This window comes from Cryptomeria japonica, chromosome 6 (genome assembly GCF_030272615.1).
Source record: "Cryptomeria japonica chromosome 6, Sugi_1.0, whole genome shotgun sequence".
NCBI lineage: Eukaryota > Viridiplantae > Streptophyta > Pinopsida > Cupressales > Cupressaceae > Cryptomeria > Cryptomeria japonica.
In genome coordinates this window covers 418113406-418129475 of record NC_081410.1, presented here as the reverse complement: position 1 = coordinate 418129475, position 16070 = coordinate 418113406, and the positions used below count along the sequence as shown (strand labels likewise).

The 16070-nt window shown below is 36.9% G+C and overlaps 1 protein-coding gene across 1 annotated transcript in view; it reads right to left on the bottom strand.

Annotated features, from left to right (window-relative positions):
• Positions 1-16070, bottom strand: part of LOC131039025 (nuclear pore complex protein NUP107) — a 260469-nt gene that overhangs the window by 16696 nt on the left and 227703 nt on the right. Inside the window, exon 23 of the mRNA XM_057971667.2 lies at positions 15906-16025. Within this exon, the coding sequence (XP_057827650.1) occupies positions 15906-16025 (120 nt within the window). The remainder of the gene's footprint in view (positions 1-15905; positions 16026-16070) is intronic.

Below are 16070 nucleotides of genomic sequence, written 5' to 3'. Positions count from 1 at the left end.
TACAAGACTCAATCGAGCTCACCTTATGATCAAGTAAAATTGTCTGACAGATGGTAAACTCCTACTGGAGATTAGACCATGTTGGAAGAAAAAATAAAAATAAAATAATAAATAAACTGAGGCATGGAAGTGTAAGGTTGGAAAATAAATTTGGCACATGAAATAAATTAAAATTATTTTCCAAAATTAAAATTATTTTCAAGGATTATTTTTCAACACTTAAATTTTTTTCAAAAATAAAATTCAAGAATTTTGGAAATTAAAAGAAAGTTCTAGGAGATTCCTTGATAAAGATGAATTTGAGAGATAAAATAAAACTTTCCATTTTGGAAAGATTAAAACACAAAAAAATAATAAAATAATTTAAAAACAAAAATAAAACTTCTAAATTTAAAAATCCTAGACTATATATTTTCAACCATTCAGTTTTACAATTCATTATTGAGGTTGAGAATTTGGAGAGTGTTATGACGTATTCACACATCGCCCCATTGCAAATGGGGACCCCTACTTTTTGCTTTCTAGGGTTTGTATTCTTGGTCTTTTAGGTTCTTGTCTTTTAGCCTTTGCATTTGGAGAGTTGTCAGAGGGATTATTTAGATAATAGGCTCTGCTTGAGCTAGGGTGAGTCAGTAGGTGGTCCAGGTCGGGATCTCATTGAATGACTTCCTTAGATCAAGTTTTGCTCTTGTTGCTAGTTGTGTCTTGTTTGAGTTTGACGTGGTCAGTGAAGTTTTGTGAGTGAGTATCATCTTTTGAGGGTTTGAGATTGGTCCAATAGATGAAAGATGAAGTCCTGGGCACTGAAATGATGAGAAGTTGACCTATTTATCCTTTGGGGACGCCTTGGACAAGTCTAGACCTGGAAATTTGCTGAAAAGGTCAAAATTTGAACTTAATGATGAATTTCAATCCTGACCCTTCCAAAGGGTCTAGAGCGAAATTCTAGGATAGGTCCTATCCTTCTAGGGATACTTGGGCAAAATGGCTAAGATGTCTTTGTAATTCAATTCTTTTGAGCCATGAACTCCTCAAGGTGGTTTGTCAGAGGTTAGAGCAATGTGATTGAAGTACAAGCTTGGATGTTTGAGTGATGTCTAAGGCAAATTCACTAATTTCACTCCTGACCCTTCCAAAGGGTCTAGAGCGAAATTCTAGGATAGGTCCTATCCTTCTAGGGATACTTGGGCAAAATGGCTAAGATGTCTTTGTAATTCAATTCTTTTGAGCCACGAACTCCTCAAGGTGGTTTGTCAAAGGTAAGAGCAATGTGATTGAAGTACAAGCTTGGATGTTTGAGTGATGTCTAAGGCAAATTCACTAATTTCGCTCCTGACCCTTCCAAAGGGTCCAAAGCGAATTTCCTTGTATCTTCTTTCCTGGTCTTAATTTGCATAAGAAACCTTGTCCTTATGGTGGTATGAAAAGAGCATTGATGTTTGCAACAAGGAGAAGTGATGAAAAGTGAGGAATTTGGACATGATTGCAAATTTCGCTCCTGACCCTTCCAAAGGGTCCAGAGCGAAATCCTCCTTATTGCTTATTTCTTCACTAAGGACATCAAATGATATTCATGTATGGCAAGGAGAGGATTCAAGAAGATGAGTCAAAAGCATGATGAGTGAAGAAGGTCAAGAGATTTGAGCCTAAACTTGAATTTCGCTCCTGACCCTTCAAAAGGGTCGAGAGCGAAATTTCACAAAGGACCTAAGATTTCACCTAAGTCAATGAGTGGTTGAGTGAATTTGCAAGACTATGGAAGGAAATGCATTAAGGGTTGAGTCTAAAGCGAAGTCAAGTCAATTTCAAGGGGAATTAAACCTGGAATAGGAATTTTACTCCTGACCCTTCCAAAGGGTCCAGAGTGAATTCCTCCATAAGACATTCCACCTTGACCCAAACTAGGAACTAACTCATTCCTAGGCATTAGTGAAGGAAAAACACTTGTTTGGACAAGGAAATGTGGGAGATGAAGTCAAGATTTGAGACTACGGGTGAATTTCGCTCCTGACCCTTCCAAAGGGTCCAAAGCAAAATTCTTGTAGGACCCTATTTCTTCACAAAATCTTAAAGTAAATGCCAATTTGAGTAGCAAATTCACTTGATGATGATTGATGGAGGCTTGAGAAGTTTTATCCAAGGAAAGGAAAGGAGAAAAGAAGTATAAAATGAGCTCAAGGATGAATTTCGCTCCAGACCCTTCCAAAGGGTCCAATGCAAAATTCCCATAACCTCTATGTTCCTCCTTGTTATGGCCAAGTTTTTGACTTCTAAGACATGGTTGGAAAGATTTTGATGTGTTCTTGCCTTTGAAAGGTGGATTGAGGCAATGGAGTGGTGAAAATTAACCCAAAGTGTGAATTTCGGTCCTGACCCTTCCAAAGGGTCCAGAGCGAAATCCTCAATTTGACCCTCTATTTTGCCTAAAACATTGAAAAGACCTTGTTTTGAGCTAATTTTGTGGTGGATTGACTTGATTGTGGTGAGGAGAGATGGGTTTGATCAAGTTTGAAGGTGAGTTGAGAGGAAGAAGTATGAAATTAACCCAAAGTGTGAATTTCGCTCCTGACCCTTCCAAAGGGTCCAGAGTGAAATTCTCCATAGACACTATTTTCTTCCTTGTTTAGACCAGCATCCTTGTTCCTTGGACGTAGTGGGGGTGGATTGACATGTTTTTGCCTAATGAAGTGATTGAAAGCAAAGGGGTTGAAGGATTTTGTCCAAGATCTTGAATTTCGCTCCTGACCCTTCCAAAGGGTCCAAAGTGAAATTCCTCAAACCACTTATTTTCTCCTTGGTTGAGGTCAAAGCCTTGGTTCCTTTGGCGTAGATGGGAGTGGAGTGATGTATATTTGTCTTGCAATGTAGATTGGAGTTCAAGAAATGAAGGATCAAGCCTAGAATATGAATTTTGCTCCTGACCCTTCCAAAGGGTCCAGAGCGAAATTCTCAAAATCTCCTTTTTCTCTCAATTTTATGTTAAGTCAAGTGTTGATCAAGGTGAATTGAACTTGAAGTCACCTCTAGGCATGCATTTGAATAGGTTGTGATCACAAAGAGTAAAGATTTTGAGCTAGAGGAAGCATTTCGCTCCTGACCCTTCCAAAGGGTCCAGAGCGAAATTCTAAATAGATCTTGTCCTTGGCCAAGGTCTAGAGTGAATTTCTCCTTTGGAGCCTTCTTGAGGGTCAAACAAGTGTTGCCTTCATGAGAGAGAGATCGAAAGGTGAGAGTCAAGATGAAACGAAGTAAGGAGGAATTCAACCTAAAGGAAGAATTTCGCTCCTAACCCTTCCAAAGGGTCCAAAGTGAATTTCTTCATGAAGCTCTATACCTTGCTCCAATCTACAAGCTAGCTCATTCCCAAGCAATTTCGAAGGCCAAAGACTTGTTTTTTAATGACTAGAAGGATGAAGGACGAAGCTAAGTGAGGTAAAACAAGAAAAGTATGAATTTCGCTCCTGACCCTTCCAAAGGGTCCAGAGTGAAATTCTCAAAAACATATAATTTGCTCATGTATGAGTTCAAGATATGGATTCCTAGGCCTTGGTGGAGAGAAGACTAATATAGCAAGGAAGGGATGGAATTGTGTCTTAATCATGAATTTCCCTCTTGACCCTTCCAAAGGGTCCAGAGCGAAATCCTAAGATAGCCCAATTTCTTGACAAAAACACTTTGAAATTGACATCACTTAAAGGGTTAGTTGTGAGGTCATGATGGGAGGAAGTTTGAAGGTTAAGTCCAAGATTGTGAAATGTTGAAAATAAGGTCTAATTGAGCAAAATAGCAAAAATCATTCCTGACCCTTCCAAAGGGTTTAGAGCGAAATTCATATAGGGCCTGTCCCTAGGGAGGATCCTGAGCGAATTTAATTCTAATCCCTTCTTGTTGATCATTTAAGGTAAGATTTGCTATGTTAGAACAAATCTATCATGTTTACTTAATCATCCTTTGTTTGTTTTGCAAATCAACAAAATCAAGTTCGAGGGAGATCAGACCATGAAAGGGGCGACCTTTTCCAGTTCCATTATTCATCAAGGATACTTCAAGCACATAAAAGAAGACTCAAAGTGTTAAGGACTTCAAGTGTTCAAGGAGTTGCAAGCTATCTTCAAGATCTTCATTTTACCACATGGAAAAACACAGGATGACAGAGGATCTTACAAGCACTTCAAGGCGAAGTATGCTACCAGAGGAGGAGTGACTTGACCATGAAGAGGCTTCATCAAACACATGGGAGTCAAGGAGGTACATCATTCATCGCATCAAAGACAAAGGAGGATCAACCAAGACAGAAACGTCAGACAAGGTGGCATCCCAGTCATTGTTCCTCCAGTCAGATAGCTCCACCTCAGCATGTCCAAATTCAATGTACCTAACTCACCAGTGATGGTACAAACTTCAATGTACCTACCTCGGTTTTCTATTGCTTCACAAGCATTAAATGTAATTTTCTCATTGGCTAAAGGAGTTTGTTATAACAAACCCTAATTAGGGTTTTCATCTTGTAATCCTAGCCATTAATTGTAAATCAATCAGAGCCATTGAATTGTAAAGAGCTATCTATTTAAAGCTCTGGCTCTTCATTTGTAAAGGTTAATAGTTAATAGTTAGAGAATAGTCAATAGTGAATAGTCAACAAATAGAATAGCAATTAGAGTAGATTAGGAAGAGAAGGCAAGAAATTGTTGCCTTGATTGTAAATGAACCCCATTTTCATTAAAGATATGGTGAAATATGTCGTTTCTTTGCAATATGCATGGTCTCTTGTTGGATCTTCATTTTAGTTGGTAAATAATTAGATTGAATAAAGGAAGTTATTGAATGCACTCATGTGGAATCCGCCTAGTCCAAACCACTAGCCTCTTGCTGACTGTAAGTGCGCCCTGCGTGGTCAACTAGCATTGAATGAGCTTAATCTCGAGTCATTATGTGTCGATTGGTCATGAATTAACTTGGATGGTGATCAGTGTTTGACAGTGATGATTTGAACATATTCGAAGCATCCCTTAGAAGATCGCACTAAGTTGATGTCGGATTGTTCAGCCTGATGGTGAGACCCAGCCCAGTAGGACTCCACCTAGTCGTTCATCTATATCCTTGCATTCTAGGTCTTAGATTAGATTCTCCAAACCCTGTATCTTTTGCCATTTCTTTATCTTCCAGCTAGTAGATAGGACTTGAGTTCCAGCAAATCAGACGCTTAGGTAATCGAACGTAAGTCCCCTGGTGATTCCAACATAATCACATCATACCACAAGAGCTTATCCACACATAGAGACCCTGCATATAAGAACCTTGCAGTCTTCTCGAATGATCCTTAGGCGAAATCTTCAGCATTCAACGAAACTTTGTTCAAGAGAGGATAAGATACCTTGGTATTTTATTCTGTGTTCGCATGTGCATGAAAAACACATCAACAGAGAACAATTGAGAAGAAGTTTTCTCTCAAAATTTGTAAATTTTGGATTTTGAAGAAGAATTTTCCATAAGTAGATTCTTCTAAGTGTTCAAGGTCTAGAAATTAAGCACTTTTTTTTTATTGTAAGACAGATTTTCAGAATCAGAGGTAAATTTCAGTCATAAAGAGGATTCAAAAACTCAATCTAACTGAATTTCCTCACCTTTCTGACTTATTTTTCTCAATTGCTTGACCAAATCCTTCACTCTCAGTCCACTTTTTTGCAGAAATTTAACCTTTTGATAGGTTGAAAGTGAAATTTTCAAAAAAGAGGTTTAAAAATCAGAATTAAAATCTGAAAATAATATGGAATTTTCATGTGTTTTTGCAGGTGAAGGCAGACAAATGATTCACCTTGTCTAGAAGCATGGAAGATGGCACATGGCTGTCCAAGTTAAAATTTGCCCATGATAAGAGAACAAGGTTTGATCAACTTGGAATCATGTCAAAGCCTAAGTGCATTCAAGAATGGCACATAGACTTCCAAGACCGCCAAGGTCAAGAAGGATGGCAAAGGCAGCATGAAGTGGAAGCATGTCCAAGATACATCAAGGTCCACCTTGTCTAAGATGGCTAAGACTCTTAAAAATCCACCTTCGCATGGAGTCTTCAAAGTTGGCACGACAAAGAGAAGATGAATTCCTTCCAAGCAAACATGTCTAAGACCAAGCCAAGTTCGCCAAGACACATGTGAAAAAGGAGCAAAACAAAGTTGGCATCATGTCTTCCAAATCTGCCCTTGGCAGATTGGAAAGAAGTTGACAAAGTCTGCCCTACCAAGTGTGTGGCACAAGCAACATGAAGTCTGCCTAGATGGATGTTCAAACATTATTCCAAGGGGAAAAGATGTCCAAGGCAATGCAAAGTCTGCCCTTCGAAAAGCATGATCAAAGTCCGCCACAAGGAGAGGAATAAAATCAAGCAAGCAAATCTGTCCAAGCTTCTTTGAAGTCCGCCCTAGACACATTAAGTGAAGTGGCAAGAGGTGGTGAAAGTCTACCTAGGCAAGTATGGTATGACTACTTCCAAGTCCGCCATGGTAAAGACAAACAAAGTTGGCAAAGAACTTTCAAAGTCCACCTTGGCCTAGCACACTTCAAGTCCACCTTGGCTAGACACACATCAAGTATGCCCTTGGACCGTCTCAACCTTCATGAACTCCGCCATGTTCAGGAAGACTCAAACTCCGCCCAGCCAAGATAAAAGATGGCAGATAAAGCATAAAGTCCACCAAGGTAATGCAAAGTGGAAGCATATCCAAGCTTCTTTGAACTCCGCCCTAGACATGGCACATGAAGTGTGAAGTCCACTCAAGGCATAACTAAGACAAAGTCCGCTTATGGTATGGAAACATCAAAGTCTCTCTAGGAGGTATAAAAAGCATGATATAATGAAGGTAAAATTCGCTTAAGTCCAAGCACCATCCAGAGTCCAAAGAAAACATGAAAATTTCCCAAGGTAGATTGTCCAAACACCTTGAAAGTTTGATCAAACACAAGTTGGACTAGGCATAAATAGAATATGTGAAGATGCCTAGGCAAAACATAAAAATTTGCCTATGGCTCAAGGATAAGACATGAAGACAATCAACTTGCCATATCGAAGAGAGAAAATGGCTAAAAGGAAAAACAAATTTGACAAAGTAGCACGTGAAATCAAGGATTAATTAATTGAACGGGTTGGAAAATAAAGTTTGACACATGAAAAATGGTTGTGTGGAATTTTCCACAACCAAAAGAATCAAATTTTGACTAAGTGTTAGAGAGGAAACAGGAAGAAAGAAGAAAGACAAAGGGGAAAATCAAGGAGAAAATGAATAATATCTTTGTTCAGGGGCAGAGTTTGTTCTACTCAGCACAAGCCGGATCCAGAATTGAAGGCAAATCCACAAGCAAAGTGTGTCCGAGCATAGAAATGGTAAAAAACTTGGCTAGGTGCAAGAGGATCCACATGAAGGTGTTACAAAATAAAATTGACTAGCCAAAATTTGGCTAAGTATGGGAAATACTTCACAGAAAAAGTTCCAATTTCCTTCATCGTGGCGAAGGCACAGGGGAATTCTTCTCCAAAATTCAAGACACTTAAAAGAGTTTCCAGGCATCAAGAAAAGTCTTTAGGCTTGGCAAAAATTCCAGACTTCTTGAAGGATTTCATTTCTTGAAGAATTAAAGACAAGCTCCCAATCAGAATCAGATGGTGGCAAGAAGACTATCCCAAGCAAATTTCCATACTTAAGCAATTTTTTGGCACAAATTGGAGAATTCAAGGACATTCGATTGTTCCAAGTCAGCATATCCAAATTCATTGAATACACCGCCTCTCAGTAGAAGAAGGGGGTGCAATCCTAAAAAATAGCATCGTTTGCCACTTGTCTCTCATATGGCGGATATTTGACCTATTTTGGGAAACTTTGATTAGGGTTAGGTTGTTTTAATCTCAGTCGTTAATTGGAAATCAATCCTGGCCATTGAATTGTAATTGGGGAGCCTATAAATTGAGCTCAACCCCTCATTTGTAAATCATGGGAGCATGTTGCAAAACATGTTGAGATAAGCAATTGTTGCTTAGGATTGCCAAAATAATAAGTAATACATTGTTCAAATTGATGGTGATTATTTCCCTTATTTTGGAGTCTGCATGGTTCTTATCCCTCATCATAGTTTAGATTTTATTTCATGTATGTTAGATGAATGAAGGATTTGATAGTTTAGATTGGTGAAACTTTTTGCTCATACTTTTGTTGGATGGATGATTTTCATTCAATGTGTAAAGTTAGCCTGAGCTTTTGATGTGGATGCTTAACTTCTACTTTGTGTAATATTGTTCAATTGTTGGTTTTATTCATAAGTGTGAAAATCTTGAGAACAACTTTAGAAGATTGCACATGCTTTGCGTAGTTGTCCTAAGTGTGGCGAAACAAAGTGTTGTTAGTTTCACCCAGTCTTTACCGTCTCCTAAATTCTTAGGAATAGATTAGAATTTCTAAACCTTATCTCGTTTTTAGTTTTCTTAAAGTCTCTGATCCAAGTCCCAGATGATAGAGCTTCATTGTCTAAACCTCCATTGTGAATTGAAAACGCCAAGCGTAAGTCCCTTTGTGTATTACCAACATATCACAACGCCCATTGAGCTTATCCGCATTTCAAGACTTGACAAAAGAAACTTGGAATCACCATATGATATTAAGCATAAGCGGTGATTTTTCAGGAAAAGATAGTGTCTTTGGATATTTTATTCTAATGTTTGGTAGATGATAAAACAAACGCCAATAGGACCTAGGTGAGTTTATATGGATTGCTTGTCCTTATAACAAGGTTTTGATACCACACCTGTAGCCAACTCCTTGCTAGTGTTGGGATGTGGAGTTGCCTAATATGGGTCGTGTTGTCACCCTTTTCCACACATCGCCCCATTGCAGATGGGGACCCCCAGTTTTTTGCTTTTTAGGGTTTTTAAGCCGCCAATCTTCCCAAATATAGAGTTAGGGGTTTTTAAAGAGTTTTTCTATAGTCCTTAGGTCAATTGGACCAATTATGATCAAATGAGCATTTTGACATCTCAAAAGTGCTATAAGGCAAACCAAAGGACGAAAAATGCAACTGCTTAGGGCCAACTCTGACAACTTCCTTTTTTTCTTTTTTCTTTTTCATTTTTGGCACTTTGGGACCAATCTGTGATGCGGCTTTTTCACCATCTTTTCTGCTTTTTTCTTTTTTCAACTTTTTTGAAAGTTGACCTAGGATTGGGTCATTCAAGTCATGGCAATAAGGTTCATGTCTTCGAAATGAAAAGTTTATATCTCCAAGGTGAAAATCAAGAGAAAATCCTCCAAACAAGGCGTTGATCCAAAAAGTTCCAGATAAACATGGTGATAAGCAAGAAATTTCACTAAGTGTTCATGGCAAAACAAAAAATGTCTTAAGCAAAGGCAAAATCAACTCATCAAGGTAAGAAAATGTCCTAAGGCATGGTAAAATCCACCTTCCAACATGAAGAAAATGTCTTAATCCAACGTGAAATCTGCCAAGAGATGGAAGAAAACATCTTGAGACATGCTTAAGTCCGCCCATCGTGGAGAGAGCAACATCTTGAGACATGCCTAAGTCCACCATGCCTATAATGCAATGTCTTGAGACATCCTCCAGTCCGCCCATCATGGAACGAGGAATGTCATGTGCCATGATGAACTCTGCCTTGACACTTACCAAGAAATGTCTTGCCAATACAAAAAAGTTTGCCCATCATGAAGAGAAGAAAGTCTTGTGTCATGCCTAAGTCTGCCTAGGAAGGGTTGAAAATGGCTTGCCAATGCATGAACTCCGCCAAGGCACCAAGAAGAATGTCCTAGCAACAAGTAAACTCTGCCCAAGGCACCAAGAAGAATGTAATGTCCCCTACTTGCTTAACATAATTAATCTATTTCAATATACTAAAATTGATTGAGAGACTAAACATGGAGCCAGTCATTGATATTCTTCAATTAGTTATTAACAAGTACTTATGTATTTTTCCTCGTTAGACAATTAATCTCGTTATTCATTGACTATTTCCTAAGAGTTCTTTCTAATTTTTTTATTGATCCAATATATTTTATTTTTTTGATCAAAACATCCTCTCTCTCTCTCTCTCTCTCTCTCTCTCTCTCTCTCTCTCTCTCTCTCTCTCTCTCTCTCTCTCTCTCTCTATATATATATATATATATATAACCAATTATTATGAATTTGCTTATTACCTTTTTATAAATCCCTAATACTACTACTGCTTTTAAAAGCATTAATCATTAATATATCTATTGTGGCTGGTCAAGACAGACAGATCTGACACATGGTCCGCCACTTAATTAAATTATCTAATTACCATCATACAGACTGCAGACTGTGTTAATACTATCGGGCTTCCATATATTAAGTATGCATATTAAGCACATCCTATGCATACCACCAAGAAAAAGGATATAATCACCGATCCAAATTGGGTATGAAAGAAAAATAAGTTATTCCTTATTCTTTCGATCTTCTGTGTGCATCCATATATACGTTTATGGAACCGCATGTCTTTTGTCAAAGAGTCACCTTTATTAACTCGTGGCATTTGGAAACAGATCCAATAGTTATCACCGTGGCTTTTCAACTAATATCTATCATTGTGGCTTTTCAATCATGGCTGTTCATAACTAATATTCATAACTTTAACACATTCATGGCTTTTCAAACAGACAAGATAGGGCTTTCAACCAAACTAGTTAATATTGTGAAAATGAGTCTTAATTTATTGATTTGATTCTTATTATCAAATCGTGGAACTGAATATTTGATTATTATTGTTATTATATTTTATTTAATATATTTAATTATTATTTTTAATATATTTATATTTATAATCATTATTGATTATTATTAATATGTATTTGATAGTTACAATTAATAATTATAATTAATTGTTATAATTGATGGTTATGATTTATAGTAATGTAGTCTAATTTATGGAGTCCGATTGATATACATCTAAGTTACCGGTTCGGGTTCGGATTCGGCAAAAAAAAAATATATATCTTGGGTACAGGTATGGGTTCGGGTTCGTCCATACATATATATATATATATATATGTTCAATATATACAATCCATACAAAAATAAAATATACAATGTGACTTTCCATACATATATCATAAATCATAAATCCATAATTATTAATTGCCAATGCCAATAAATATTCATATATCGCAAATGTAATCAGTAAACTAATAGCTAAAGTCTAATATCATATTCATAATTTGCAAAAAAGATAATATTCAAGTTTCAAGTCTTTTTTAAAAAGTCATAAAGGGGCGAATTAGAGTATTATTATAAAAAAACTATTTTAAAAAGTCTTTTTTTATTGTTTTTTATTGTTTTTTTGACCCGTGGCCCTGTTTTTTGGAAACCACGGGTCTGGATTCAATTTCCATGGGTTTGGGTTAACACGGATCCTCCTGGGTTCCACCCGGGTCCTTCCCAAGTGGTTGGGTTCCCTTTGGGTCCTGCGACGCAGGACCCACAGGGAACCCGGCCACCTGGGAGGGACCCGGGAGGAACCCAAGGAGAACCCGGGGAGAACCAAGACCGGGCAAGAACCAAAACCCGAACCCAAGCCAAAAGGGGAAGAACTGGTAACTTAGATATACATCGCTTGACTGCTATCTAAAAGGTTCATTCGTATCTTTAATTTGAATGAACAAAAAATTTATATATATAATAATTAAATATATTCAGATATAAATTGTTATTATTATTTTTCAATACAAATGTCATTATATTTTACTGAACTAATTACAATATGGATTGCACTATTGATCGGTGTAAGATGGGGACATGACAAAGAATGTCCTAGCAACAAGTAAACTCTGCCCAAGGCACCAAGAAGAATGTCCTAGTAACACATGAAGTCCGCCAAGGCCAAGAGAAGAAAATCTTAGCAATAAGTGAATTTCGCCTAGAAAAGGTTGGAGATGTCTTGAAGCATCATGAAGTCCGGCAAGGCATAAAGAAGAAATATCCTAACCAATGGCCAAGTCTGCCCTAGGTGGATAAGTGAAAAAAATGGCTAAGTATGAAAATCAAAGTGAAATTTGCCCAACACTTAGCAAATTTCTCAACACATGTCAAGTTTGCCCAAGAAAGAGAATCTAGGGAAGATTCCTTGCCAACACATCAATCTACATGGAGAAGATAAAGATAAAAATTGGCTAAGTGTTAAGACGTTTGGAGAGGAACAAGAAAATTTCTAAGTAGAGGAAAGAATTGGTCAAAGGTTTTCATCTTCTTTCAGAAGTAAAGACAGATTTTCCATCAAATTTCAGAGTTAAAGTATAATTATCAGTACAGAATTTGAAGTTATGGACTGATTTTTTCATCATTTCTTGTGTCTCAAATGCTAAATTTTCACAAATTTTACCAAGTATTGAGCAGATTCCTTTCATACATAGTCTGATTTTTTCCACAGAATTTCAAATTTCTGACAGGCTGAAGGTGAAAAGTTGAGACAACGAAGTTCAAAATAAGAAATAAAATCTCATAGGACTTAGAATTCACATGTTGAAAATGATATTAATTTAATTTCTTTGTCTTTTTTGGCAAATTTCATTTGAACTTTTCTTGAAAGTCTTTAAGTATAATTTTCAGTATAGAATTTGAAGTTATGGACTTATTTTTTCATCATTTCTTCTGTCTCAAAGGCTAAATTTTCACAAATTTTACTAAGTATTGAGCAGATTCCTTTCATACATAGTCTGATTTTTTCCACAGAATTTCAAATTTCTGACAGGCTGAAGGTAAAAAGTTGAGACGACGAAGTTCAAAATAAGAAATAAAATCTCATAGGACTTAGAATTCATATGTTGAAAATGATATTAATTTAATTTCTGTCTTTTTCAGGCAATGGATGACCACTCAAGGAGGACTTTCAAGAAAAGTTCAAATGAAGTTTGCCAGCAAAGGAACACAATCAGAATCTAAAATCACTTCAAAGTGGAGAAAGGTTGGAGACACCAACCTTAGCCGTGTTGATTTCAAGGACTTCAAGAGAAGAATGTATGGACATAACGGGTATCTACCTACAACAATTGCTTGAGGATGATGACAAATGGTATTGTCCAGGCAGTTGGATTTCCACCAGCAGTAGAGTGTAGTGAACTAATTGTAGAATGTACCATACACTACAATGCCCAAGAAAGACAGATTATTGCACTTGATGGAAGAGCGTTGGCATATCTTGAAAAATTTGCTATCCAAGAAGCATTCGGGATTCCCAACTACCATACAACCACAATCAAAACCAAAGAAGGTCAAAGCTCAAGAGAATTTCTTCACTTTCATAGGATCGATCCTTAAGCAAAATTTGACGAAGGCGGCCACCTGTTTCATCAGGGATGCCTTTCAGAAACAAGAATTGGATTGGGAGAATGCTTTTACCACCTATGTTGATGACTTGGGCGTGATCGAATTCAAGATAAACATGCTGCCACATGTCACAATGGAAGAGGTTAATCCTCTTGTGTGCAAGTTCATCGAATATGCCACCACAAAAAAGGGATAAGGATGCATTCTTCTAGAAAAAAGCTCCATGTGCCATGTCTTTTTTTTATTTGCTCTTATTGGATAACTATTGAAAACCCTATTCAAGGTATTTGTGTTTTGATCTCAGCCGTTGATCTCTGTTTGATCTAGGCCTTTCGTTCATTTTCAAAAACTCTATATAACCAGTCTTCTCTCATTTGTATGAGAGAGATGGGTGAAATTGTTGCTTAAGACTACTAAGATAATAAAGTTCATTTGGATTGCTTTGAATCTCTATGTTATCTTGTGGTTGCATGGTTTCATATTTTCTTCAACATAAAATAAAATTTGCTTTATAAAGTTGTTAAATGAATGCAAGATTTGATAGTATTGGTTGGTGAAATCATTGCTCATACTTTTGATGAATAGATAATTTTTGTTCATTGTGCAAAGTTAGCCTGAGTGTATTTTGTGGATGTTTAACTTCTACCTTTGAATAAATACTGTTCATTTTGATGGTATTATTCATGTTATGAAAATTATAAGCACAACCCTTGAAGATTGCACCCACTTTGTTTAATTGTTTAAGTTGGCGAACCAAAGCGTGGTTTAGTTTCACTTAATCATTACCGTCTCTTAAATTCCTAGGAATAGCATAGAATTCCTAAATCCTTTTCCTTTTTTACCTTTCTTTTTAAGTCCAAAATCGAAAATCCCAAAAATACAGCTGAAAGTTTTCATTGTGAATAAAATTCTCAAGTTCCCCTTGGATTACCAGCATACATCACCAAACGAGCTATATCCAACATTAAAGTTGCTAGTTTGCAGTAAAAATATTGGAATCGCAACACGATCTTCTTTGCAATCGTAGCATATGCTGTGATTTTATTCAAGAGACGATAGAGTGTCTTTTGGGCATCTTTATTCTGTGTTTGGTGTGTCATAAAACACGCACCAACAGGTCAAAGCATTTTCTAAATGCTTCGATGGGGCTGGGCTTCAAATCATAAATTCTGAGTTAAAATTAGTAATGCAGACCTCTTATCTTATTCACAGGCAGCCTCTACAAAGTATTTCTGAGTGTCCTGAGCATCTAGGCTAGTTCATTTAGTGTAGGGAGAATTCAGTCCACTTATAACTTCATCCACTTGGTCAAGAGGAATAGGCATGCCACTATACAAGAGAAGTTAGTTGCAATTGATAATGCCTTGTAACCTCAAGATCAACAAACTCCAACCACATCATGGGATGTTTATCTTGTAAATACTAGATGCAACAGGGATTCACTGGGATCTTGTTGGATGAGACACGATTAGGTATAGGGAGTGACTCAAAGTTAGAAGCCAAATTTGAATTGATGGCCTAGATGGCATAGCAATAGGAGGTTTGATTGTTGTATATTTCATATTTTATTGCTGTGCCTATTATTGGATATTAGAATTTGGGCATTTTTTTCATTATATATTTGTAACGAAAAAATGAAATTTATATTCCTGCTATATCTGAATCAATGAACAGTAAGAATTGACTCAAATTTGAAGCATTAAAATTTACGCAAATGTCTCAAATTGAAACTAGACATCATGTAAAACTAACTTATAAAATTTTCAGTATGTCTATAACTATAATATACTGGCATCCCCTTCCGTCCCCAAAAAATGCATCTCCTGACCCCTTGCTGTCACCACCCTAGAAGTGACTGGAACATAAATAGAAATAGAAAGAAAAAGGTTCATCTGTACAATAAAAAAAGGATTGAATACAAGAGGGCCCACCTAAAAGTGGAATGGCCGCTAAATGCCAGAACAGAAGATGATATGCAACCATAAGGAAAGACAACCAGATGACAGTTGAATAACCATTGACAACATATGAACAGCCTAAAGAGTGAGAACCATACTTGTACAGATGACTTTACAAAAAGACATTATGATCAAAAAGTATGAAAAATATGTAAGATAAAAGTCATTTAAGTAGCTGGGACTAAAATTTAGAAAAAACATAAATAAAAATAAGGACCCATTCTCAGCTAAAGAAGAAGACCTGCTTGACCAAGGAAAATGAAGTCTGAAGATGCTGTAAAGACCAGACTCATATCATACAGTGGAAAAATGAGAATGTAAAGGGATGCTCAACCAAGTCCTCTTTGTACGATTCGAAAAAACAGGAACACAAAAAATGGATGCCTAGAACTTAGAAGTATCCCCAAAATCCTAGTATTGATATTCAAACAGGATACAGCACAGCAATGACAAAGAGGTGAAGGAAACAAGTAGTCATGGATGAATAACTGAAGGGTGGTGTTCCATGGACTACAGGAAAAGATTAAGAGTAAATAAAGATGTAGAAACACCATCACCTTAAAAGGTTATATACTCAAATCTACCAAAATATAGGAAGAATATATGTACCTGCAGCTGCTGCTGACTGAACAAATGATGTAATTCAGAATCTGGGGATGCAATCAATTCAATTAGCTCAGTGTGGTTCTCTAGCACGCCGTCAGATAGGTCTGCTAATGAGACTAGAATCTGTCAATGCAGCAACCCAGTTGTATAAGCATTGCTTGTTCTCTA